Here is a 26,981-nt window from a genome sequence, read left to right on the forward strand (position 1 = left end):
ATTTGCACCGCACTGACCTCACCACTGCACTGTTGGCCCTTTCTCCTCCTTCCCATCTTGGAATACATCAGTGATTCAGCTGAAAGGAGGTCAAGTGAAGGGTGCAGCCCCATCACACCATCTACAACCAGTGCTGGGGAAGAAGGATGTGAGTAAACTAGTTCTAAACATTTCTATTAAGGTGGCTGGGATGCGGGTGGCGCTGTGGGTTAAACCACAGAGCCTAGGACTTGCTGATCAGAAGGTTGGCGGCTTGAATCCCCGTGACGGGGTGAGCTTCCGTTGCTCGGTCCCTGCTCCTGCCAACCAAGCAGTTCAAAAGCACGTCAAAGTGCAAGTAGATAAATAGGTACCACTTCAGTGGGAAGGTAAACGGTGTTTCCGTGCGCTGCTCTGGTTTGCCAGAAGCAACTTCGTCATGCTGGCCACATGACCCGGAAGCTGTACGCCGGCTCCCTCGGCCAATAAAGCGAGGTGAGCGCCACAACCCCAGAGTCGGTCACGACTGGACCTAATGGTCAGGGGTCCCTTTACCTTTACCTTTATTAAGGTGGCTGGCCCCATGTTCTGATATTTTCACAACAGAAATGAGTTCTTCTTTAGCTGCTGCTACCATGTCCAAATTAATTTCATGAATACAGGTATTAGAGTACTTGACTGGTGTTACTGAGTTGGATTCTTGAAAGGGACTGGCACACAAAGAAAATAAGTACAGAGACTTTGCCTTCTGGTTTCATTGTTACAAGTCTCCATTGCTGAATAGACTTGCTGTTTTTTAGTGGCATTTGTATTGCAGCAAAACCAGCAGGTTTAACTTCTGCCTTCATGTTCAGTTCTCTTCCACACTTCCATGCCTTTTCTTTAGATGTCAACTTTAATTTTCCTTTCAATTGCAGTTACATCGGCATTATACATTTTTTAAAATTATTTTTATTAATTTTCCAAATTATTGCAAATCAAACCAAATTACTATAATTTAATGCAATTTCTTAAAATCAGGTTTCCCGCTCCTGTTGCAAACATTATACATTTTTGATACTGGTATACTCAGTGAACTGAAACTCAGTGCCCTTAACAAACTACACTTCCCATGATTCTTCATGACCATTATATCACTTTAATAGGTTTTTTTTAAAAAAAATGTATGGGGTGGATGTGACCTCAGTGAGGAGAACCTGTAGTTCAGAAACAGAGAGGAGTCAGTACAGTGGTACCTTGGTTCTCAAACGGCTTGATTGATGAACAAATTGGCTCCTGAATGCCACAAACCCATAAGTAAGTGTTCTGGTTTATGGATGTTTCTCAGAAGCCAAACAGTTTTGGGAGTTGAACAGACTCCTGGAACAGATTAAGTTTGAGAACCAAGGTACCACTGAATGCCAAAGCAGTCACAGTTTGCAGAAAGTTAGGAAAAGGAATGAAAAATAGCAAGAATGCCTTTTACAGTGGTACCTCAGGTTAAGTACTTAATTTGTTCCGGAGGTCCGATCTTAACCTGAAACTGTTCTTAACCTGAAGTACCACTTTAGCTCATGGGGCCTCCTGCTGCTGCTGTGCCACCGGAGCAAGATTTCTGTTCTTATCCTGAAGCAAAGTTCTTAACCTGAAGCATTATTTATGGGTTAGCGGACTCTGTAACCTGAAACGTATGTAACCTGAAGCATATGTAACCTGAGGTACCACTGTATTTTGTTTAGCCAAATAGCATCAGAAAGGCACAGACCTCTATGAGTTGAATGCCCTTTTAGTTTTTAGTTTTTTAAAGTTTAAAAGTTAGAACTCGAGGCGAGTTTTTAATACCACAGAAGTAGGAGGAACGTTGCAAGAGAAAAACGGGTCACCCAGACGACAATTACTAACAAGCAGTTGTAAAATAAAACAACAAAGGTGTGTTATATAACCAATTAAATATTAAAACTAAAACAAGAAGGGAAGTTAAAAAAAGAAACTGCTGTGCAAATGAAATCATCCGGGGATAGATTAGCTTGTGGGGTGGTTCAAGGGAGGGAGAAAATGTATATTTACAGTGAAAAGACTTTGGGCATAAATATGACCTGACCCACATGAAGCAAAGAGAGCTCTCCTTCCAGCTCTTTTTATGTAAGCGGCTTAAGCAGTGAATGAAATAATAGAGTGTGAACTTGCCAATTAGGATACAGATTGTGGGTATTTGCAATTTAGAAGTGCATTAATTCCAGTCAGTTGTCTCGAGAGCCTATGCTGGGATCTGCCATGGCATCAGGGTACCTTGCAATCAATCCTAATCTAAGATGTTCCAGGGCTGGTATACTACAATTATTCCCTAATGGTGGGCCAATGGAATATTTTTGATTGGTTGATGGAAATAGTGGGAACAAATATATTCAAGGCCCTCAGTATGATGCTGTCAATGTGCCTCTGGTGCTGACTTGGACCCTGCCTGGCATGGCTATCACCCACCCATAGCTTCCTTCCTTCTGATAACATCAACTGGTGGGTGACAAAAATACATTCAGATTGTGGGGAAATGGCTGCTCAGCTCGAATCTGTGGTGGATAGGTGCAATCTGTGGTGGAGAGCCAATGTGGTGTAGTGGTTAAGAGTGGTAGACTCATAATCTGGTGAACCGGGTTCGCGTCTCCACTCCTCCACATGCAGCTGCTGGGTAACCTTGGGCTAGTCACACTTCTCTGAAGTCTCTCAGCCCCACTCACCTCACAGAGTGTTTGTTGTGGGGGAGGAAGGGAAAGGAGAATGTTAGCTGCTTTGAGACTCCTTCAGGTAGTGATAAAGTGGGATATCAAATCCAAATTCTTCTTCTCTTAAAGGGTAAAGGGACCCCTGACCATTAGGTCCAGTCGTGGCCGACTCTGGGGCTGCAGTGCTCATCTCGCTTTATTGGCCGAGGGAGCCAGCGTACAGCTTCCGGGTCATGTGGCCAGCATGACTAAACCGCTTCTGGCAAACCAGAGCAGCGCACGGAAACACCGTTTACCTTCCCACTGGAGCGGTACCTATTTATCTACTTGCACTTTCATGTGCTTTCAAACTGCTAGGTTGACCGAGCAACGGGAGCTCACCCCGTCGCGGGGATTCGAACCGCTGACCTTCTGATCGGCAAGTCCTAAGCTCTGTGGTTTAACCCACAGCGCCACCCGCGTCCCCTCTTCTTCTCTTAGACTCCTCAAAATTCAAAGCATGGTGCCTAGAGCGAATATTGACAGCAACAGTGCTGGGTGGGAGCCCCTTGTTGTTTGAGGTACTGCAGGCATAGGCAGACTCAGCCCGCCAGATGTTTTGAGACAACAATTCCCATCATCTCTGACCACTGGTCCTGTTAGCTAGGGATGATGGGAGTTGTAGTCCCAAAACATTTGGAGGGCCGAGTTTGCCTATGCCTGGGGTATTGGGATGGCTGCCAGTAGCCATGGTGGCCCTGCCAGTGTACATGGAGCCAAGCAACTGCCCAAGATTCTGTTTGCTGACACTTACTGCAGCTGTTTCTGCAATGACTAGACTGTATGCTACTGTGGTAGTTTGGATGACAACTATATAACTACTACAGTTGTACCTCGGCTCCCGAACGCCTTGGGAGTCGAACATTCTGGCTCCTGAACGATTGAAAACTGGAAGTGAGTGTTCTGGTTTTCGAATGTTCTTTTGGAAGCTGAACATCCGACGGGGCGTCCGTGGATTCAGATTGGCTGCAGGAGCTTCCTGCAGCCAATCAGAAGCCGCACTTTGGTTTCCGAATGTTTTGGAAGTCGAACGGACTTCTGGAATGGGTTCTGTTCGACTTCTGAGGTATGACTGTACTGGTGATTTTTATTTTATAATGGTACGCTAGGATCTGTACCATCCCAGGGAGGGACAATGGTATAAATAGAACTGGAGTGAATTGGATGGAAACATAAAAGAAAGAATAGTCCTTCATTTGGAGTTTTTCACCTAAAATTATATTAAAAAATGATGCCATAAGGAAGTAGTTCTTAAATAATAGAGGACCCTCTCCTGTTGCCTAATTTTCTTTATAATTCTCACATCAAAAGACTACGACACCTGTGCTAATGTTTCATTGACTTAAATAAAATTCATGGCACAATCCTATGGATTTTCTACTCAGAAGTAAGTCCCATTGATTTCAGCAAGACTTGTGTGTAGGAGTGCATCCCAGTGCAATCCAGTTCATCTTCAAACTTCAAAACAATGAGCTTTTTTTTGACATGCCACAATCACAATCTGAAAGTTCACTAAGAGTGTCAGTTACCACAAATCAATGGCTTCTAGTAAGACTTAATACAACGATGAATCATTCAGAGGGAAATTCTGGAATCCGTAGACATGAAGAAAAACATTGGGACAGCGACAACAAAGGAGCACAACCTAGTAATCCGCAGAGCGGGCTTAATGGTTTTCTTGTGAATAGTTCCAGTTTTAAGAATGTGTGAGAGAGAATGTACAACTTTGTGTGTGATAGAGACTGTAGTGTTTTATATGAGTGCAAATAAAACTGTGCTGGGGATTACGTGAGTTATGCATGTGAAATCTATCTTTCTTCATGCCTTGTAACACTAACATTGGGCTCAACCAATGAAATTAAGGAGCAGCAGAAGCAAGACAGACTAAAGAAAGCACTTCTTCATTTGTTACCTAAGTAATTTAAGGCATTCACTGCTACAGGATCTGCTGCCGATGTCCTTAGATGTCTTTAAAAGGAGATTAGACAGATTCACAGAGGAAAGCTTGACTAATTCTAGTGGATGGGACATATAGCAGGTCCTAGATTGAATCATCATCGTATATTATTTATACCCCGCCCATCTGGCTGGGTTTCCCCAGCCACTTTGGGTGGCTCCCAACAGAATATAAAAAACACTATCAAACATCAAACATCTCCTGCTACGGCCGGGTAACACTCTGAAAGCTTGGAAAGCTTTTGCCAGTCAGCATTGAGAATACAGTGGTACCTCGGGTTACATATGCTTCATGTTACATATGCTTCAGGTTACAGACTCTGCTAACCCAGAAATAGTACCTCGGGTTAAGAACCTTGCTTCAGGATGAGAACAGAAATTGTGCTCCGGTGGCGTGGCAGCAGCAGGAGGCCCCATTAGCTAAAGTGGTGCTTCAGGTTAAGAAGAGTTTCAGGTTAAGAATGGACCTCTGGAATGAATTAAGTACTTAACCCAACGTACCACTGTACAGTGATAAGATGGACCAAAGATCTGACTTGGTGTAAGGCAACTTCCTATGTTCCTAACACTGTTAAGGTTTCTAGCTGAACATAACCTTGAGATTCAGGGGCAAGATGCCTCTGGGTTCCAGTTGCTTTGGGAAAACAGCAGGGCAGAGGTGTTGCTTCCAGGCCCTGTTTATGGGTTTTAGAGAAGCATCTGGATGGCCCCTGCTGGAAATGGGATGCTGGTTGGATCGCGTGAACTTTGGTCTGCATCAGAAAGGCTATTCATATGTCATTAAGAAAATGAAAAAGCAAGGCAGTTAGCAAGGTTGAGAAAAACAAGGTCTTGTTAGGATGTGGTTCATGGATATGTTGATACTGGATTCTGTCTAGGTCAGCAAAGTGTAGGATTAAGGTAACGAAAGTTCCCATGCCATCCATCATGCGTCTGGGTAATCTTGCATTCTCATAGCCACTGTTATTTGCCAGGAATTCCCACCCTGGCCACAGTGATCCATGTGATGCTCACTTCCTGGCTTGACTACTGTAACTCGCTCTAGGCAGGGCTGCCCTTGAAACTGTCCCACAAACTCCAGCGGGTGCAGAATGCTGCAGCGAGGCTCCTCATTGGGTCCTTTCATGGGAGCATATTCACCCAGTGCTCTACCAGCTGCACTGGCTCCCGGTGGAGTATCAGGTCAGGTTTAAGGTGCTGGTTTTGACCTTTAAAGCCCTATGCGGCCTAGGACCCTCATACCGACGGGACCGTCTCTCCTGGTATGTCCCGCAGGGGACCTTAAGGTCCATAGCTTAAAGCTCCTGGGCCCTAAGGAAGCCAGACTATCCTCCACCAGGGCCAGGGCTTTTTCAGTGACGGCTCCGACCTGGTGGAATGCTCTGTCCCACGAGACTAGGGACCTGCAGGACTTGAGCTCCTTCTGCAGGGCCTGTAAGACAGAGCTATACCGCCTGGCCTTCAATTTGAATTAGCCTGATACTCTATTCCCTTTTCCCTTTCCTCTTCCATGAAGAAACCCTTTCTGGGACCCCACATTTAAATTGTTCCCTGGTCTCCTTGCTGGCCCTAGTAGGACCAACTTGGCCAATTAGCCCTGGTGATCATTTGATGTCTACTGACTGTTTTTTTTTCCTTTTCCTTTCCCCCCAATGACCCCTGAATTTTTGAATTTTATTGATATTGATGCTGCATTTTATGTTGTATTTATGCTGTTTTATGCTGTTTTTATGTCGCATTTTAATCAATGGTTTATATTTGCTGTTAGCTGCCCTGAGCCCGGTTTTTAAAACGGGAAGGGAGGGAGATTAATAAAAATTTATTATTATGTTCCCAAACTACACAAGGTTGCACATTATTTTATTGTGTTTCTATTGTTCCTTTTATTTCTTATCTTGTATTTTTTTCCCTTTTGCAACTTGCACTCACTGCATGGAATTCAAATGGCGATGCAATTAATCACAATATAAGAAATAAAAGAAGCAACAGAAATATAATTAAAAATCAATGTGGATATTTAACATGGGCATGCCGCAAACTAGCTGAGGGATGCTTGTGAACCACTGGTGGACCGTGGACCACAGTTCGCGAACCCCTGCACTGTTGCATTCATGAATGCCTTGGTTCTCCTCTCACCTTTCCTGAACACCACTAATGGAAACATAATCTTCAAAGGCCAATCTTCAGGCAGAAGTTGGCATAGGGGTCAGGCATCATCACTGGGTATGATGACTGGGAAATAGCCATTGGAAAGTCCATTCTGGTATGATAAAATGAAAATCCCAAACATCCTGGAAATGCTGCTATATACGAAGGCTATAGGACTTCCATAGGAGCCTGTCATGTCATAACTCAGACGAGGCCATTGTTTTGCAGAAGCAGCATATGAGAGCTTTTTGCAGGTTTGTGTTACACTTTGCCATACACATCGGTTCTCTGTGCCGATCAGGTCTTTCTTCAGCCTCTCACTTCCGAAGCTGTGAAAGCCGGCTCTCATTTTCACAAACAGCGAGGAGTCAAAACAGGAATGAAAAGGGTGTTTGCTTTTCTGCAAACTTGCAAAAATGATATTTGTCATTAGCTTTGCTGGTGGTGAGAGAAGGGCCCTTGCGGTTATGTCTCAGCATATGCTGTTCTTTATGGTGACACATCCTATGCTGCTGCTGCTTCAGAGGAAGAAGAAATCTTTTTCGGAAACTTGTTTTGTGTGTGTGTAGAATTAGTATATGTGCTATATACTTGGAAAACACGTGCACACACCTTTTGACAGCGAGATTTTTTTCACTCAACAAGGTCCTGCGCTATCTTGGAATCTTAAAATGATACCAGCACTGTCCATCATCCCTCAGAACCCAATATATTTCAGTATCCTGGATCCTGAGTGCTTCTTGATGCTTTCAAAGTAAAGTATGCTGAATTATTAATTCTTTTCCCTCCCATTTAACTTCACCAGAGCACTGCCTTGATGAACTGCGCGGTCAACAGATACCATGATGTTAGCCAGTCCCTTTGTTAGGGAATTAGATAAAGGTACAATTACAGATTGTCGTGGATACAGCAATTTGAGAAGCGGCCTTTGCGGGTGGCTACTGGAAGTTGTGGGCTACTGAGTAATTGCACTTGCATTATGAGAGATCATGAGAGAATCACTTACGTTGTAGTGATGCAGCTTAAATTAAACCTTTGCCCATTGCCTAAATCCCCAGTGGGAAAATGATGCTGTGTATTCTCTTCATACCAAGGAGATGTTTTCAGTATCATTTCCTAGTTCCTGATAGAAATGGATGCTCTGCACTCACAGTCTCCCCTTCTGCCCAGGGTGCATATTCCCCCTTAGCGTGGGTGTAGATTTCTGGGGTCAGGGCTGTTAACCATCTTAAGATCTTTCCTGTAGAGTGGCAGGACATAATCTCTCCCCTCCCTGCCACAAAAATAATTTTTTTTGAAGCTTTATAACTGCACCGGCTGTGAGCTAGCTCTTCTGCAGCAAGGAAATAGTTCCTCTTGAGTTATCCTGTCCCGTTGCCTTCTCTCTGTTAAATTTCTGCTTCTGGTTCTTGAGAAACAGCCTGCTTGCTTGCTAACTCCTCCCTTAAGAGTGTTCCCCTTCTTGGCCTAGTTATTTTTCTTCGCTGTCTTTGATCAGTTACTGTAATTTCAGCCAGCAACCAGCAACAAGGAAGGGGAGCCTTTGGCGCTTTTACTGTTTTGCTCCCCAGGCTTGGTTTAGTGATGAGGAGGCAGTTTTGGTCAGCCTTGAGCTAAATCCAATGTTAACCCTTTCACGTTGAATTATTCAGTGTATTCTGTATCAAATGGAAGCCTTTGGGGGAAGAAATAGTCTGAGAAGTGCGACCCAGAACAACCTTTCCTGACCTTGTGTCCTCAGATTTTGGATTTCCATATATCTCACCATCATTGAACATTGACCATGCTATCTGAGGTTGATGGGGGTTGTAGTCCAACAACATTTGGGGACCCCAGGTTGGGCAGGCTGACCTAGAGAAAGAATTAATGAATGGTTGTCTGCCAGAGGAAGAATATTCCTCTCTAGAAATCTGAGCAATATTCCAAACATCATAAATACAGTTTTCTAAAGTGTGAATTACAGTTGACCAGGCACTGCTCTAACCAAGTTCCCTTCACAGTGTTTTATTCCTTCCCAATAGGCAAACAGAGCACTCCTGAGGTTTGGTTGCATGCTATATAATGTTTATTCCTCAAATTAATAATATTTATTATTATTATTATTATTACCCCACCCATCTGACTGTGTTGCCCCAGCCATTCTGGGCGGCTTCCAACATATCGTATTTTTTGCTCTATAAGACTCACTTTTTCCCTCCTAAAAAGTAAGGGGAAGCGTCTGTGCGTCTTATGGAGCGAATGCAGGCTTCACAGCTATCCCAGAAGCCAGAATAGCAAGAGGGATTGCTGCTTTCACTGCGCAGCGATCCCTCTTGCTGTTCTAGCTTCTGAGATTCAGAATATTTCTTTCCTTGTTTTCCTCCTCCAAAAACTAGGTGCGTCTTGTGGTCTGGTGTGTCTTATAGAGTGAAAAATACGGTATATGAAAACTTAATAAAAGATTAAAGATTTTTTAAAAAAACTTCCCTATACAGGGCTGCCTGCAGATGTCTTCTAAAGGTGGTATAGTTACTTATCTCCTTGGCTTGGTGGTTGCATAACTCCACACCCTCCAACATTCCTCCGATGAAAATAGGGATGTCCTACCATACCGTCCAACATTTCTCAGATTGAAATAAGGACGTCCTAAGGAAAAGTGGGACATTCTGGGATCAAATCAGAAACTGGGGCAGCTTCTGTAAATCCAGGACTGTCCTTAGAAAACAGGGACACTTGGAGGGTCTGTATACCATAGTTTCCTGTTATATCTGCATGAGGAAAGCAGTGTAATGCTTGAACTCTAAGCTATGCTGTGATCCTTGGTTCATATTGTGATTTGGAGAACCAGATTAAACCAATACCCAGTAGCAGAAATTTGTGAGTTTAAGTAGGAGTGATCAACTTGAGCTTAATTTTGCGCAGATAGCAAGCATAGAGAAAGTGGGAGGTGGAAGGACAGAGAGAGAAGTGGTGCTTTTGTCTCTTCACCCTCCACCAGATCCTGCCTCACCGTAAGTCAAGATGGTTACATCCAAGCCACCCTTAGTGGCCACTACTTTTTCCTTCAAAGGGTTAGATTTGCTTTAGCAGCAGCCAGATGGATTCAATGCAAAAGGGGTGAATATTGGATATTATCACACTGACGCAACCTGCTCAGAATACAGCTAGAACCGGAAGACCCACAACAGTCACAAGTGCAGGGAACAATGCTTTCATGAATGTTTGGGAATAAATCAACTATGAACTTCCTTCCTTGGAGGTTTTTAAGCAGAGGTCGGATGGCCATCTGTCATGGATGCTTTAGGTGAGATTCCTGCATTGCTAAGGGTTGGACTCGATGACCCAACTCTATGATTCGGGCTCATATTCAGAAAACATAAATGTACTGTATTTACAAAAGCTATAGCAGAAGAAATCACAGAGTATATATCTCTTATCCCGTGCCCTTACCCCATGGGCTGGATAGCAGCTAATGCCTGTAACCTTTCTAGATAAATAGTCAGACAACTCTCAACACTTAACACCTCCTATGAAGTATTTATTCATGAATCCTTCTACCCTGCCTGTGTTTGATTTCTTTCTGGTTGGTTAGCTTGTATTTCTGGCTGGTAATGTATTTTAATGCACTTTTATTGGATTTTCCGGTATAATTTGGATGTATGAAAGCCTTTGAGTTTTTGTAGTGAAAAATAAATCTTGCAGAAACTTTTTTTAAAAAAAGGAAGATAAAGAACAGCGGCAGGGAGGGACTGATTCAGAACCTTCCCTATCCACTCCCCAAGAGCTATTTTTTATTCCTTTACGAGTAGAGCATTAATGCTACACTAGAAGTGCTGACAGTTATTGTAGTGTGCATGCGTGTGAGGGAAAGAAAGATCAAGCAGAAAAGAGTGAATGGGCTGATGATCGGTGAATCGAGTGTGCGCTTGGCTCTCTGTGTCCGCTTGTTTGTGTATGTCTGTTAAAGAGAGAGATAATATATATGAACAGATAGAGAGATGGTGAATGATTGGAGTGCAAAATTCATAAAGACAAACTTGTTAGGTCTGCTTTCTAAAATTGCAGGGCAGCTGCTGTTTTGCCACTCTGTCCTAGCTCCTGAATTTTCAGATAGATAGATGATGATAGATAGATAGATAGATAGATAGATAGATAGATAGATAGATAGATATAGATAGACAGATAGAGTGGTACCTCGGGTTAAGAACTTAATTAGTTCTGGAGGTCCGTTCTTAACCTGAAACTGTTCTTAACCTGAGGTACCACTTTAGCTAATGCGGCCTTCCGCTGCCACAACACAATTTCTGTTCTCATCCTGAAGCAAAGTTCTTAACCCAAGGTACTATTTCTGGGTTAGCTGAGTCTGTAACCTGAAGTGTCTGTAACCTGAGGTACCACTGTATATATTAACAGATAGAGAGATGGTGGATGATTGGAGTGCACCTTCTTGTGTATGTGTTTTTGTGAAGGTGTTAGAGAAAGAGAGAATATGAATGGACAGGTAGATAAATGGAGTGTGTGTTTGTGTGTGTATGAGAGAATGAATAGATTATGAAAGAGAGGGAAAGGGAAAGGGAAATGAAAGGAGGGAGAGAGAAAGGGTTGCAGAAAGGGATAATGAGAAAGAGGTGTTTGACTTTGGACACACCCATCTTTGGCTTAACTCCCTTTCCATTTGGCATAAACAATTTCTCCCTGATTGAATGTGCCCCTTGATTTCCAAAATTCATATCTACATTCCAAAATAATTGATAATAATGTCCATGTTAAGCAGTTAACAATGCTCTTTGGCTATCACTTGTAGCCGCGTAAGATGGTCTTCCATGAAAACAGTCATAACAGTGAGTCCGTAAGTGACTATGGAAACCAATTCTGGATCCACACGTCCTTCCACAGTGGGGGCATATGTTTCCAGGCAGGAGTTGACCATGGTGAGGGTTTGCCAAGCGTGCCTTCCTCTTAGCTCATTTCTCCTTTTCGCCCTGAGTTTGTGCTTCTTCAAAGTCCACAACACCTTTGGTAAAGGCTGTCCTCCAACTGGAGTGTTCGCAGGCCAGTGTTTCCCAGTTATACTACATTTTTTTTAGATTTGCCTTGAGAGCTATATATACCAGTGGTGTTATTAACTGTTGCCAAACGTGGCTGTGCATATGATGTTTTCACCCTGATTCATACATAACCTTTTTAGTGTGGTTGGTTCTAGAAAGCTGATACCCTGTTTTTGGGTCGAATGAATACATGCATTCATATCACTATCATACGGATGTTTCTATTCAGTGGGTAAAGTGTATCACGTACGGTAGCTCAGATTGCCAAAGGGATTTCAAGAACAAATTCAGAGACTCTCATAAAAAGACCCTAGATGAAGAGGAGGCGATGACTCAGAGAGTACCCATTTGATCAGGCTACCTATATAAGCAAAACTTTCATTACAAAGGTAGGCCAAATCTATGTCTAGCCCAGGAGAAGCAGATTGCAGTAACAGCTACAGTGTAAAGCACAGGTGGGGAATCTTTTCTGGTCGGCATACCAGATTCATATCACTTCCACCCCTGGAGGGCCAAATTTGACATCAGGTAATGCTATCCTTTGAAGTTCCAGGTTTTTATTTTACCCTAATATACACATTTTGTACACATCACTTGCTAGAGAACTGCATTGGGAAAAGTCAGTGATGTGTTAATTTCAGAGGATCACTGTGTTTTGGTTTGCGTATTGCTTTGGAAGCTGAATTAAACCCTATATGGATTAGGACCCTCGTACCTACGGGACCACCTCTCCTGGTATGTCCCACAGAGGACCTTACGGTCTTCAAATAATAACATCTTGGAGATCCTGGGCCATAGGGAAGTTAGGCTGGCCACGACCAGAGCCAGGGCTTTTTTGGTCATGGCCCTATCTGGTGGAACGCTCTGTTGCAAGAGACTAGGGCCCTGTGGGACTTGACATCTTTCCGCAGAGCCTGCAAGACGGAGCTGTTCCGCCAGGCCTTTGGCCAAGGCACAGTCTGACCCCCTCTCTCCTCCTGTAATCCTCATAGAACTCTAGCCCCATGGTTGCCATTAATTTGATTCTGAATTGATTTTAGAATGTATTTTAATTAATTGACTGTGTGGTTTTATGTACACTGTGCTAGTTTTATTTGTTGTTAGCCGCTCTGAGCCCGGCTTTGGCCGGGGAGGGTGGGCTACAAATAAAATATTATTATTATTATTATTATTATTATTATTATTATTATTATTATTTAGGAAGGTTCACCACCTTTAAATGCAAACTGAATCAAATTTCTCTAGCATTTTCTGCTAGTAGTTCCCTGTGAAGTTGAATAGGCTCATACCTTGCCTATCTATCATGCCAGTGCCACCATATAGTTCCATCATCCTCATGCTTCTCTGTTTTGAAGGGGGAATGAAAGATCCCAGACCCTGATGGCTTTGCCTTGTTCTGTCCTGCTGAGATTCAAATGGGAAATATTTGTTTTAGGAGTTATTTTCTGTAATACCGGAGTTGCACAACAAGGGAACTAATATATGCCAGTATTGTGTTTCCCAGGAAATGTAGGCGGAGAGCTCAACCACTGCAGTCTTCTCCATAGAAATGTGTGCTTTTAAATACAAAGGAGTCTCTGTAGGTCCCCTATTGTGTGCTTGGCTTGCACAGCCCATTGTCCATGCCACGTACACATGAACTTTGCATTGCAAACATGGTGTAATAATCTTAGAGATATTATTCATGGACACAGTAGGGGGGAAAAACACAGAGTTATATACAGTGCTTGAGAACTGTGCCAAAATATTGTTTGCTTGCTTTTAAATAGAAGTGAATGTTTTAAAGAACCACAGCATGAGAGCCTTTTGCCTGCATTTAGTAGGTGTAAGTCTGGTTTGCAGTTGTAATGGGCTACACCTAGACACTCAAAAGTTCATATATGAGAAAATTAAGGGCAATTTACATTAGTCAATACTATGATAAGAGATATACTTAGCCCCATTAGCAGCATTCTGCAACTTGAGCCATGCATGGTTAAGTCGTATTCTGAGGATTTGTTTTTTAATGGTGAGACAAATAGCACCAGCAACTCTTTACATTGCTTTTATAATTGGAACAAAAGCCTTTTAAATTGGTATTTCTACATCTGGCAACAGGAGGCAGCTGGAGGCTAATTTCTCAATCAGATGCAGCAGATGGACTCAGCTCACCTTAGACTATGGCTACATTGCCATAGTCATTTTCTTGTAGTGGAGTTCTTGCGCTTAACTTTGCAACTGAAGTCAATAAGATTTCAAAGTCAGGATATTGCAAGCATTTGAATGAATGATGGGATGAAATGGAAAAGGAAAAGCAAGCACCCTGCATGGAAGTTTGTTTCCCAAAGTTTTCCTGTTAGTTCCTCATTATATTTAAAGTTTCACACTATGAGAATGCCACTCCTGGAATAATGGTTCACCTGGGGCTCTGGGAGGGTGACGTTTGCCACATAGTGCAGCTACTTCCAGCATGGCCAGTGGAGAAGATGGTCCAGCAAGTAATAAAATCAGTATTTTTCCCCTACATACATTTGTAGTGTAGAAAGTATATAGAAAAAGTAGGCTTATAGTTATTTTTAGGGCAATATTTGCAGTAACGTTGTGCTGGCGGTTAAAATTGAGAATGAGCAAATACATATGATCCTTTTTTTCCTTTCTTTGTATATTTGTGAAGAAAATATGAAATAACTCTGTATGGCAGATTTCAAGAGGTGTGAAATTATCTTAAAATAAATATCTACTTGGTGCTACTCTTTCTTTTTTTAATGTTCACCAACAAGTTTCTATAAGCTATGTAAAGTTACTAAAATTTTCCTCACATTTAAGGGATGACAAAAGAGTATTTTCTATCCCTCAGGCGAATAAGATGGCCTTTTTAAAAAAGTCATTGGACAATAAATTCAATTAATCTTGGAAAGATTATTGTCAGTGTAGCAATTTCACCATTTGTCCTGAAAAGTCTTCTTGTTGCTTTGCCCCTTTACTTTTCTAGGGGAACCCCTCCCCCCCCCATTTCAGCAACACACAACACTGAGGAAATATGGGTATGTGAAGAGACTGGATGTTTGAACAAACAGTAACAGCAACCACTACAGAGGCACAATATATCTGCCTGGCTTACAATCCTATACTCCAGGGGAAGGGAACCCATGACTCACTAGATATATATATATATAATTTCTATGCACACTGCGAGGGGGCAAGTAGTCCTCCTCCCCACCTCAGCCCCAGCTGCCTTCTCTGTTTGCCACCTCCCTCATTCGCCGAAGGGCTGGTGGCGGTGGCGTGAAACAGGCTAATAATAATAATAATAATAATAATAATAATAATTTATTTATACCCTGCCCATCTGGCTGCGTTTCCCCAGCCACTCTGGGTGGCTTCCAACACAATATTAAAATACAATAATGCATCAAACATTAAAAGCTTCCCTAAACAGGGCTGCCTTCAGATGTCATCTAAAAGTCTGGTAGTTGTTCTTCTCTTTGACATCTGGTGGGAGGGTGTTCCACAGGGCGGGCGCCACTACCGAGAAGGCCCTCTGCCTGGTTCCCTGTAACATGGCTTCTCAAAGTGAGGGAACCGCCAGAAGGCCCTCGGAGCTGGACCTCAGTGTCTGGGCAGAACGATGAGGGTGGAGACACTCCTTCAAATATACTGGACCGAGGCCATTTAGGGCTTTAAAGGTCAGTACCAACACTTTGAATTGTGCTTGGAAATGTACTGGGAGCCAATGTAGGTCTTCCCCGCCTAGAGAAAGAAGGCACTGCGCTTACCTTCCCATGGGCTGCCGCCACCACCACCACCGCCACCGCCACCACTGCTGGTGCTTCTTGTGAAGCAAATAGGCAGAGCAAGCTTGTCCGCTCCTCTCTGGCCCACAGGAGCACCAGGGCTGCGGCAGTGGTGAGGGGAGGAAGAGGCTAAGCGACGGCGGCTCTGCCAATCAAACGCCGTGCCTGGTTTACCTCAGCATGGTGCAGGGATGTCTCTGCCAATCAAACGCCGCTGAGGTAAATCAGGCGCGGCGTTTGATTGGCAGAGCCACCACCGCTCGGCCTCTTCCTCCCGTCGCCATCACCAGGAGTCTCGGCTTTGCGGCACGGGCCAGATTTAGGACCCAGGTGGGCCTGATCTGGCCCAGGGGCCTTAGTTTACCAACCCCTGCACTAGATGTTGCGAGACTCCAACTCCCATCAGCCCCAGCAAGTGTGACCAATGGTAAAGAATGATGGGAGAAGTATTCCAGCAACACTTGTAATTGATCTCCAAGGGACACCATTGACCACAATGCCCTTTTGGAGCATTTTTGGAAATTGGGGAGGCACTGTGCTATGGTGGTCCTGCTCCTCTGTTCAAGAACACTACCAGAGAACAGCATGGGGGAACTGTTGTTTGGGCTCATTATACTTACAATGAATATTTATCATTCTACTGCTCACCTGACAGAGGAAGTAACATCAGAGTTTCCATATTGTTTGATGTTTCGTAAGCAAAGCAGGAAAAAAAGCTATCGATCTCATTGGTATTATCTTCAAAACCTCAAATGTTCCTGAATGCATTAAGTTGATATTCTACTTCCCACGGCTGTAATGGAAAGGAAACAAGCTATCGATGGCAATGAACACTTCATTTAAAGCATTTTCTTCTTCTTCAGAAGGGGGAAGAACAACCCTTTATTTATCATCTGCACATTCAGCCTTACAATGTGCTTTTTTTCATAACCAGCATTAGGTTTCACTGAAAAACGACAAATGGAATTATAATGGTTATTTATGAAGAACTCCAGCAATAAATCACAACATTTTTCAGAATCTTGAGTGGTTTGAGAAAGAGGCTGATGTGGAAGCAGCAGTTTAAAGGGCTTGTTCTGAGTCAAAAATCCACGGGCACTGAGATCATATATGGGACATTCTTGGTTTGTTTCACTGAAAAATTTGATCTGATTCCCAAAGGCATCTGGTTGGCTCTTTCCCCAACTCTTTCCCCAATTCCTCATAATGAATATATTAGCACTTTCCATACCTAACATCGCATGAGTGGTCAAGCAGGACCCTTTTCTAAGCCATGGTCAATGGCCAGGAATGTGGGAAGTTTAATTCTGCAACACCTGGAAGACCACAGATTCCACACTCTTGCTTTAAAGGCAGTATTCAGTGCTACTACTCAGAACAGTGTACTACTCAGAACAGAGAGCCAGTGTGGTGTAGTGGTTAAGAGCTGTGGACTCGTAATCTGGTGAACCGGGTTGGATTCCACGCTCCTCCACATGCAGCTGCTGGGTGACCTTGGGCTAGTCACACTTCTTTGAAGTCTCTCAGCCCCACTCACCTCACAGAGTGTTTGTTGTGGGGAAGGAAGGGAAAGGAGAACGTTAGCTGCTTTGAGACTCCTTAGGGTAGTGATAAAGAGGGATATCAAATCCAAACTCAAATCCAAACAGATCCACTGAAGTCAATGGGTGTGACTAAGGTAGATTCAATGGCTCTCCTCTGAATAGATGACATCTTCATCCAACTGACATAGACAACCCATTATTCCTTCCATTTCAGTCTCTTGATCCTATCTGCAATATGGTGTGATATTCTGAAAACGCATGAGAAGAACTTCCAACATTTTAAGTATATACAAACGTTATTTTTTTCCTTCCTTATCCTCATCACTAGGGAGCCAAAGGTTCAGAAAAGCTGATCTGTTGGAGGCTATACACTGATTCCAATGCCCCAATTCAAAAAAAAATTAATGATCTAATATTCCTCTCTTCTTATGATTTCACTTTCCTATTGCCAGTCAGGCATAATAGATGTGTTTGTAGATTATGTTTGCAAACCCTGTTTAAATACGGTGCTTAATGTTTCCCTGTCATGTTATTTCCAGTGTTGATTGGCTCCTATAAATCAATATACAGCTCCTTGCTTCCAACACGCAGGGTGGGTAGTGTACAGATAAAGAGATAAACCAATTGCTGCGTTTGTCAGGTAATAGCTTGCAGAATTTATTATGAATGCAGTGGCAAAGCTGAAGTGCATTTTGATTTGTTTCTATTAGTGTCAAAGACATTCTTCAACGCAGAGATGTGAAGATGCCCAGTGTAGTCATGATTGAATGAACTATTGTAATGATGGAAGTGGCATTTCTCTGGTGCCATTAAACTCTAGGAAAACAACCATTCGGATACTGCAGTGTGTGTTTTTTCCCCCTCCCTCTTTCTTCATTCCTAGATAGCCATTCTTTCTGGATGGCAGAATGCAGTATATAATAGATAAGCATTTGTAACTTTTCAGGGTCTATTACATGCAAGGGGAATGGTTTTCTTAAAAGCCACTGCATGACTAGCAAGAGCTGAAAATTCTATTAGTGAAATTTATGAGGTAACATATTGTCCTTCCTTTGTCACTTTTCCTTAAGAATCAGTTTTCCTTCCTGTGCATGAATGATTTTAGGAGGTGACTGAAAGCTTAATGGTTTTTTTCATATATATATATATATATATAGAGAGAGAGAGAGAGAGAGAGAGAGAGAGTGTCTCAGAGAGCTCTGAATACTTGGGTAACAAAAAATAACAGTATATTTGTTCACTGTTTCCCAAAGAACCCAAAGCATACGTTGTCAGCTTTGAAGCCCCATTAATTCAAAAATAGCTGGCCTCTTTATCTGATTGACTGTGTGTCAGAAAAGTGAGGTTGTTATTAACGTATTATTTAAATACATTCATGTCAATCTGTCTTTTAAAATGTATGACACCATGAAAGCCCACACGTCAAAGTTCCTGAAGGCTTTGGAAGAGTCAACAGCAAAAAGAAGTACAGCAGAATTCCAATGGGTCCGTAAGTCAGGGCCAGACAAAAACAACCAAAGCTAACTTGGAGAGACTTTGGTGATAATCTAACATTATATTAGTAGGTGGAAAGTTAAAAAATGGCACAAGAAATCACATGAAGACTAGTGACAAATAAAGTGGGGGGGGGGTTGTCTTGCCATTGCCTGCTGGTGGAAGGCATGTATCTCCTGCATAAGTTCCCAGAGAGAATCATTGGCATTTCCTATACAGTGGTACCTCAGGTTAAGTACTTAATTCGTTCCGGAGGTCCGTTCTTAACCTGAAACTGTTCTTAACCTGAAGCACCACTTTAGCTAATGGGGCCTCCTGCTGCCGCCGCGCCGCCGCAGCCCGATTTCTGTTCTCATCCTGAAGCAAAGTTCTTAACCTGAAGCACTATTTCTGGGTTAGCGGAGTCTGTAACCTGAAGCGTATGTAACCTGAAGTGTATGTAACCTGAGGTACCACTGTATCATGTATATCAGGCACGTCCAACAGGTAGATTGTGGCCTACTGGTAGATCACTGGGCATTTGTGGTAGATCACTGGCTCCCGCCAAGGAAGCTCAAGAAGCTTGGCTCCCCTAAAAAAAGAAAAAGCTCAACCATTTTGCGCTGCACCCCCCAAAAAATGCGGCTTTCCTCCTCCCTAAGAACAACTCAACAACTTTCCTCAACAACTTTGACCTGAACCCCCCAAAAGGGGGTAGATTACTGCCAGACTTTAACTCTGTGAGTAGACCACAATCTCTTGGGAGTTGGCCACCCCTGATGTATATCATGGGGAAACCCAGCCAGATGGATGTGGTACAAATAAATTATTATTATTATTATTATTATTATTATTATTATTATTATTATTATTTACAGTGGTACCTTGATTAATCTGTTTTGGGAGTCCATTCGACTCCCAAAAATGTTCGAAAACCAAGGCACAGCTTCCAATTGGCTGCAGGAGCTTCCTGCACTCCAGCGGAAGCTGCGGCAGATGTTCGGCTTCCAAAAAACGATCGCAAACTGGAACACTTACTTCCAGGTCTGCAGCATTCGGGAGCCGATTTGTTTTACAACTAAGCCGTTCGGGAACCAAGGTACCACTGTATAAGGGTTGGGAAGAAGGCAGTGCTAGCCAAAAAACTAACTAAGTCAATGGTCTGGTTTGATGTAAGCAGTGCTTTCCCCCCCTAAAAAAAATGTTTAGGGGTACTCTCATTTTCCTACTCAGATTGAAATACTGCCCCTCAATGAGGCCAGACTTAGATTCACAAAATGCTTAGGGGTATGCGTACCCCCAGAAAAACAGCACTGGATGTAAGGCAAATTTTATTGTCACATTGGGTCAGCTTTAGGCTAACAGCTTGCTGATCCAGCCAAGGATTTAGAGGTTGCCAGACATATGTAGAAATGAAACAATATTGCATGCATAGGGATTTCAGAGAAGTTTGATTCAGTTCACACTGAAAGGTGAACATACCAAAATCACATCTTCTGAAACAATACAAGAACCAACACACATAAGTCCCTCAAAATTCATACTTTTCTGAATTTCATGATGCTGCTCTCCAACCAAGTAATGTGTACAAAAATGCATACTTACCCTGAGACTTATGGCCACTTGGCTGAGATTTCTAAAATGTTTAGTCTTTTCATTGGGTCAGCTTCATTGTGTAACAGTGTAAAACAACACACTGTGTAAACAGCATTTGGTGTAAGTAGCACATTATTGTGCAAGATACTCAACATATTTTGGAGCTAATTTCCTCATGTGGGGCAGTGGCATCACTTTAATTAAGAAGGTATTATTTCCACGACAAAAAATAACTTTGCCTTATTCTGACTGACCAAATTTGTATCTACATGCCCATTGATAGCCCTAGGCAGCTAGAATTTCCCTCCATCTTCATAATCTAGGCATGGTGTAGGTTCTTATTAACTCTTAATGGTTGTTCCCTACAAATTTAGCATGTATTCAAAGGCAATGCATTATTAGCTGCATGTTACTTTAAATTTCTTCATGCCCCAGAATTTCTGCATTGCTGATTGAAGCTTGTTGTTGTTGTTTAGTCGTTTAGTCGTGTCCGACTCTTCGTGACCCCATGGACCAGAGCACTCCAGGCACTCCTGTCTTCCACTGCCTCCCGCAGTTTGGTCAGACTCTTGTTTGTAGCTTTGAGAACACTGTCCAACCATCTCGTCCTCTGTCGTCCCCTTCTCCTTGTGCCCTCCATCTTTCCCAACATCAGGGTCTTTTCCAGGGAGTCTTCTCTTCTCATGAGGTGGCCAAAGTATTGGAGTCTCAGCTTCAGGATCTGTCCTTCCAGTGAGCACTCAGGGCTGATTTCCTTAAGAATGGAGAGGTTTGATCTTCTTGCAGTCCATGGGACTCTCAAGAGTCTCCTCCAGCACCATAATTCAAAAGCATCAATTCTTCGGCGATCAGCCTTCTTTATGGTCTAGCTCTCACTTCCATACATCACTACTGGGAAAACCATGGCTTTAACTTTACGGACCTTGAAGCTTAACTTTTATTTAATAGATTGCTGTTTGCCCCTGAATTGATTTAACTGTGGTGCAAATTGTGTTGCCTTGCAATATATTGAAATTATATTTCTCTTGCCTTTGTATGAAAAAGAAGTAAGCCACATGAATTAGTGAGGAAAGAAAGGTGTGCATCAGCCAGGAAAGCTTTGGGTCATGTTCATAAATGCTGTTTTACTAGCTCATGCATTCAAGCTATCACAGTTCCTCTGTACTGTCAAATACTACTTGATTCTTTTAGAAAAGTAGCTGCTGTAAAAGATTCACATTCCATCCTAACCAATATTTAGCACTGTTGGAATATATCAATCATGAAACAGCAACAATACTCAGTTCAAAGGCCTTCCTAGTCCAGCATCTTGTTCTGATAAAGACCAGATACATGCTTCCAGCAAGCTCAGAGCCATAGCCTGAATACCAAACCCTTCTGTGTTGTCTGCCTCCCAGCAAACTAGCATTCAGAGGTATCCTACCCTTGAACTTGAAAGGTCCATTTAGCTATTGTGCCTGACAAGTAGACACTGATAGATGCATATCTGGAAATTTGACTATCATCACGTCTTTGGGGAGCAAAGGCTGAGTTATTTATGTGTAGAGAGATACGGTACTTCATTTTCTCTGTCCCATATTTGTTGCTACATATTGCTTTCCTCTTCCTGTATATGGAAGCTATGTCAAGATATCTTGTTGAGATGGGGCATTCTATCTGTCAACAGTATTCTGACTGCAGTTGCACCATCACTTTCTATTAGGGCCAGATTTAGGTTTGATGAGGCCCTAAGCTACTGAAGGTAATGGGGCCCTTCATGTGTCCAGCTATCCTTTGTCAACAACAAATTGTTGCTGTTTTTTTGTGTTGAATATATGCTATCTGGTAATTTATGGACCTAATAGATATCTAAAGCCATTTGCACAAGCAGAATGTAGGCACCCTATATAGAGAAAGAGCAAACCAGTGATATTTTAGGGAGCAGTCTAGCAGGTGGGGCCCATTACTTACATCATAGAGCCTACACAACACAAAACACTGTTGCTGTGTGTAGGTTTTATTTTATTTGTTTTTTATCTTATATTTTGGAAAGAGAATGGGGCCCTATGCTATAGCTTGCTTAGCTTATACATAAATCCAGCACTGCTTTCTATAGAGGTTTTTTAAAAAATAAAATAAAATAACTGCCAATGTTACTGTCAGTCCCTTTCTGAAGAACCCTAGTATGAAATGTTCATTTTGCACTGCCACTGTGCACTTAAAGGTAAAGGTAAAGGGACCCCTGACCATTAGGTCCAGTCGTGACCAACTCTGGGGTTGCGGCACTCATCTCGCTTTAATGGCCAAGGGAGCCAGCGTACAGCTTCCGGGTCATGTGGCCAGCATGACTAAGCCGCTTCTGGCGAACCAGAGCAGCACACGGAAACACCGTTTACCTTCCCGCCAGAGCGGTACCTATTTATCTACTTGCAAGTTGATGTGCTTTCGAACTGCTAGGATGGCAGGAGCAGGGGCCGAGCAACGGGAGCTCACCCTGTCGCGGGGATTCGAACTGCCGACCTTCTGATCAGCAAGTCCTAGGCTCTGTGGTTTAACCCACAACGCCACCTGCTTACTAGCTGTTGAATAAGGATGAAGTTGTGGCAACCATGAATCATCCTTGTGCTTGGGTATGAATCTAGTGCCCACCCCCAGCATGAAATATAGTGTCCTCACCATTTCAAATGTATTAAAAGTTTCTTCAGAGCATGTTGGGTTATATGGACAAAGACTGCGGGTATCTGCCAAAGTACACGGTAGCTTAAAACGCCATTAATAACTATGCTATTGTTACTATATTTATTTTTTATTACCACTGCTACAGTTTAGCTATACATTGCATTTCAGCCCAAAGGCCCCAATACTCAACTTTTTAAAACAAAACATAAAAATAGATCACAATAAAATGCCACAGATCAATCAGCAATCAAAAGACTGCAAGACAGCACAATCACAGTATTGGAAGGCAATTAAAAATATTCCTAAACTAGAGGATTAAAGGGCATCCTGCCCATTTCAGGGCTGGAAAAAGAAAGAAAGAAAGAAAGAAAGAAAGAAAGAAAGAAAGAAAGAAAGAAAGAAAGAAAGACAAACTTGCCACAACTTCACAAGGCATGTTCTTGAAGTACCACCTTTTCAAGAAGTTAAATGGCATTCCATTAACCCTAAGTATTACATTTGATAGAGGGCATATAGCTTTCCTAATAGGCACAACCAGATTTTGTAAGGAAAATGTGTGTATGCGTATAACATACTCCTGCTATTGGGCTTCTGCTGGTTCACCGGTGAGTAACATGGGAGTTTTACTGATGACCCAACACTGCTTTAATTAGATGTTTAAATAACGAAGGCAACTTAATTAAACTGCTGTGGTTAGCAACTGGAATAGATACGGCTGTGGTTCCCGGGAGAAGAATACACTTTCACTGTACCCACCACAATATTTCCAGTGAATTGAATTCTTATCGTCATGCTTAGTCACAGTGTTCAAGGGAGATGCTGAACCTGCTAAACAAATGGTATTTTTCTGTCATTGATGGGAGTCTGTGACAAAAGGGCAGGGGGAGAGAGAATGGATTTGGAGCATTTGACAGCCATCTACAGTTTTGTTATGGGACACAGGTGGCACTGTGGGTTAAACCACAGAGCCTAGGACTTGCTGATCAGAAGGTCAGCAGTTCGAATCCCTGCAACGGGGTGAGCTCCCATTGTTCGGTCCCTCCTCCTGCCCACCTAGCAGTACGAAAGCACATCAGAGTGCAAGTAGATAACTAGGTAAGGAAGGTAAACGGCATTTCCATGAGCTGCTCTGGTTCGCCAGAAGCGGCTTAGTCATGCTGGCCACATGACCCGGAAGCTGTACGCTGGCTCCCTTGGCCAATAAAGCGAGATGAGCGCCGCAACCCCAGAGTCAGTCACGACTGGACCTAATGGTCAGGGGTCCCTTTACCTTTACAGTTTTGTTGGATGGCAGTGGGCGTATTGGAACTGAAAGATTGCACTCCCAAAGTGAGTTTGGCTTGGCAGTTTCCTATGAAACCACTATGCTGTTTCTGTTGTGCACTGAATATGGTGATTATATGCTAACAATATTATCGAGCTTGTCACCAATCACCTTGCTTTTTTTTTATTTCCCCCCCCCCCTGCCTAGGTGGTGTCTGCATTGCTCAGTCTCTAAAAATCCCCCGTGAGCCTAGACCGGGAGAATTTGACAAGATTATCAAGCGCTTGATGGAGACTCCTAATGCTCGTGCGGTGATCATGTTTGCAAATGAGGATGATATCAGGTGCTTACTTCTTTCTCTAGTTCTGTCTTGCACGGGATAGGCAACTTGCTGCTGAAAGTCATATTTTTAGTCACACATGCTGCTTGCCTTAAATCGCTTTAGGTCTGACATCAAGACAGATATGCTTGCAATCTTCAGATCTGTGGGGAGAGGGATGTTGCAATTTTATGGCGCATAGTGGACTCCTGCGTTACTAACAACTTCAGGTTGACAAGAATGACAAATTGGTAGTTCCTATCATATAGAATTAGTTGAAATATATAAATAAAATTGTCCAGTAGCACCTTAGAGACCAACTAAGTTTGTTCTGGGTATAAGCTTTCATGTGCATGCACAGTTCTTCAGATATAGAATTAGATGAGCTTTCCTTTTATTAACTTGGACATTAGTCAAGTGTGTTTGTGTTTGTGTGTGTTTTTGGAGGGTAGCAAAATCAGAAATAACATGGATCAGTTTTCTGAGCCAGTTTAATAACTTGGAAAAAATGGACCCATGATCTTGCTATTTCCTAAAATCACCCCCACCAGTCTCCAGCCATCCAAATACTTTGCATTCACTTGGCTTGCATTCAAGCAGGGGTGAAAGCGATGTGAACAGCAGCAGCAGAGCTTGAGAAGGAGGAAGACATATGCCTCTTTCCTCCCTTTCTCTTTGTCTCAGTGACGTGCTGGATAATGGTCAAAAAGCCCATGGGAGCATGGAAGAGCTCTTGTGGAAACCAACTATCACATCAGGGTGACACAGAAAGATGGATGGAAGGGGGGAACCTTCATTCTCCCCACCCCAGGCTGAAAGAAAATTCAAGAGATGGCATGGGTTTTATTGATTTAAATATCATGAAATGGGGGGTCTGCTGGTCAAATGGACCAAATTGATCCAATCCAACAAATTGCATTTCAATGGGCAGGCAGGCGATAGCTTTGTCAGACTCTCTTCCACACATACCAGATCCATGGCGTGTGCTACAGCCTTAAGATGTGGCTTCTCAGCTAAGGATCCAGAAAGAAAGAAACCTTCATTGTCAGATAAACCTTCATTTGGTCCCCACATCCATACCCAGGCCTTGTTCTTCAGTGAACACTGGTTACATCCAGTTAAAGGCGACCAAGGGGTTGCAGGGCTCATCTCAATTTCAGGCTGTGGGAGCCAGCATTTGTCCACAGACAGTGTTCCAGATCATGTGGCCAGCATGACTAAACAGCTTCTTGCGCAATGGAACACTGTGACGGAAACCAGAGCACACGAAAATGCCGTTTACTTTCCTGCCACAGCGGTACCTATTTATCTACTTGCACTGGCGTGCTTCCGAACTGCTAGGTTGGCAGGACCCGGGATAGAGCAACAGGAGCTCACTTTGTTGTGGGGATTCAAACCGCCAACCTTCTGATCGGCAAGCCCAAGAGGCTCAGTGGTTTAGACCACAGCACCACCCCAACCCAATATTGCCAAAGTCAACCTAGAGATTTTTTCTCCTCCTGCTTCCTCACCTCTCCAAACTCAATGCCAAATTGGCAAGCAAAGTCATGCCTCTCTGCAAATGCCAATTAAATATTCCCAACAGGGTGGAGTAAGTTAAAAAAGGAGAGATTTTAAAGTTGAGTGGCCACCCAAAATTTCTCACTCAACCCTGTGAAACTAGCAGCTAGCCTATATCTCAACCTGCATAAAGGGAGAGGGGCACTTCAAATCTGAAGAGAGTAAGGCAGGCCTAGCAAACTCGGCCCTCCAGATGTTTTGGGACTACAACTCCCATCATTCCTAGCTAACAGAACCAGTGGTCAGGGAAAATGGGAATTGTAGTCCCAAAACATATTGAGGACCGTGTTTGCCTATGCCTGGAGTAAGGTCTGGGGGAGGCACCTCCTGAACTACTCATTCCCAAACATCATTCTATTGGCCAGTTGTGGGCATGTGACCAACTCCCTCCCCACCTCCTTACTGGAGCAGCAGTGATCTCATGGCTCTTTCTCTCAGAAGGGGTGGAAGAAAACACATCCCCACCAAATTGCAGGAGCAACATTGTCTCCCCTGCCCACTGCTTCTACTTCTGCTCCTAGCACTGTTGCTCCACCATTGCTTGACAAGTGAGTAAAGCAAAAGGATCGACATGTTTTGGGGGTAAGGATTGCAGGGATTGCTTTGGGGTGACAGCAAGTGTTAGCAGGAGTAAACAGGGTGGAAGCCAGGAATTCTACTGTGGCTCAGATTTTTATCTGAGCCAGATAAGCATTTGGAGATTGTGAAAACTCAATTCTCATTTAAAGTAGGCTTATATGAACCTTAAGAGTTTTGTCTCTGATCTGAACTTGGCACCTCAAGTAACCTGGGGTTGTGAAAAAGAAAAAGAAAAAGAAAAGAATATTGAAGAAGCATGAAAGCAAGGTTAAAGGCAAATTTTACCATGTACAGGATTAAATTTTCAGGGGAAATTCTTGGTTCTATCAGAAAGAATGCTTGATGAACAGGATAAAAGCAACCACTT

At 43.0% G+C, this 26,981-nt stretch overlaps 1 protein-coding gene across 3 annotated transcripts in view; it reads left to right on the top strand.

Moving 5' to 3' along the window:
- The window catches only part of GRM8 (glutamate metabotropic receptor 8), a 561,423-nt gene that overhangs the window by 269,580 nt on the left and 264,862 nt on the right, over positions 1–26,981 (top strand). For all 3 annotated transcript variants that reach the window (XM_053405016.1, XM_053405019.1, XM_053405018.1), the window contains exon 4: positions 24,364–24,499. In XM_053405016.1, the coding sequence (XP_053260991.1) occupies positions 24,364–24,499 (136 nt within the window). The remainder of the gene's footprint in view (positions 1–24,363; positions 24,500–26,981) is intronic.

Source organism: Podarcis raffonei, chromosome 10, assembly GCF_027172205.1.
Source record: "Podarcis raffonei isolate rPodRaf1 chromosome 10, rPodRaf1.pri, whole genome shotgun sequence".
Taxonomy (NCBI): Eukaryota; Metazoa; Chordata; class Lepidosauria; order Squamata; family Lacertidae; genus Podarcis; species Podarcis raffonei.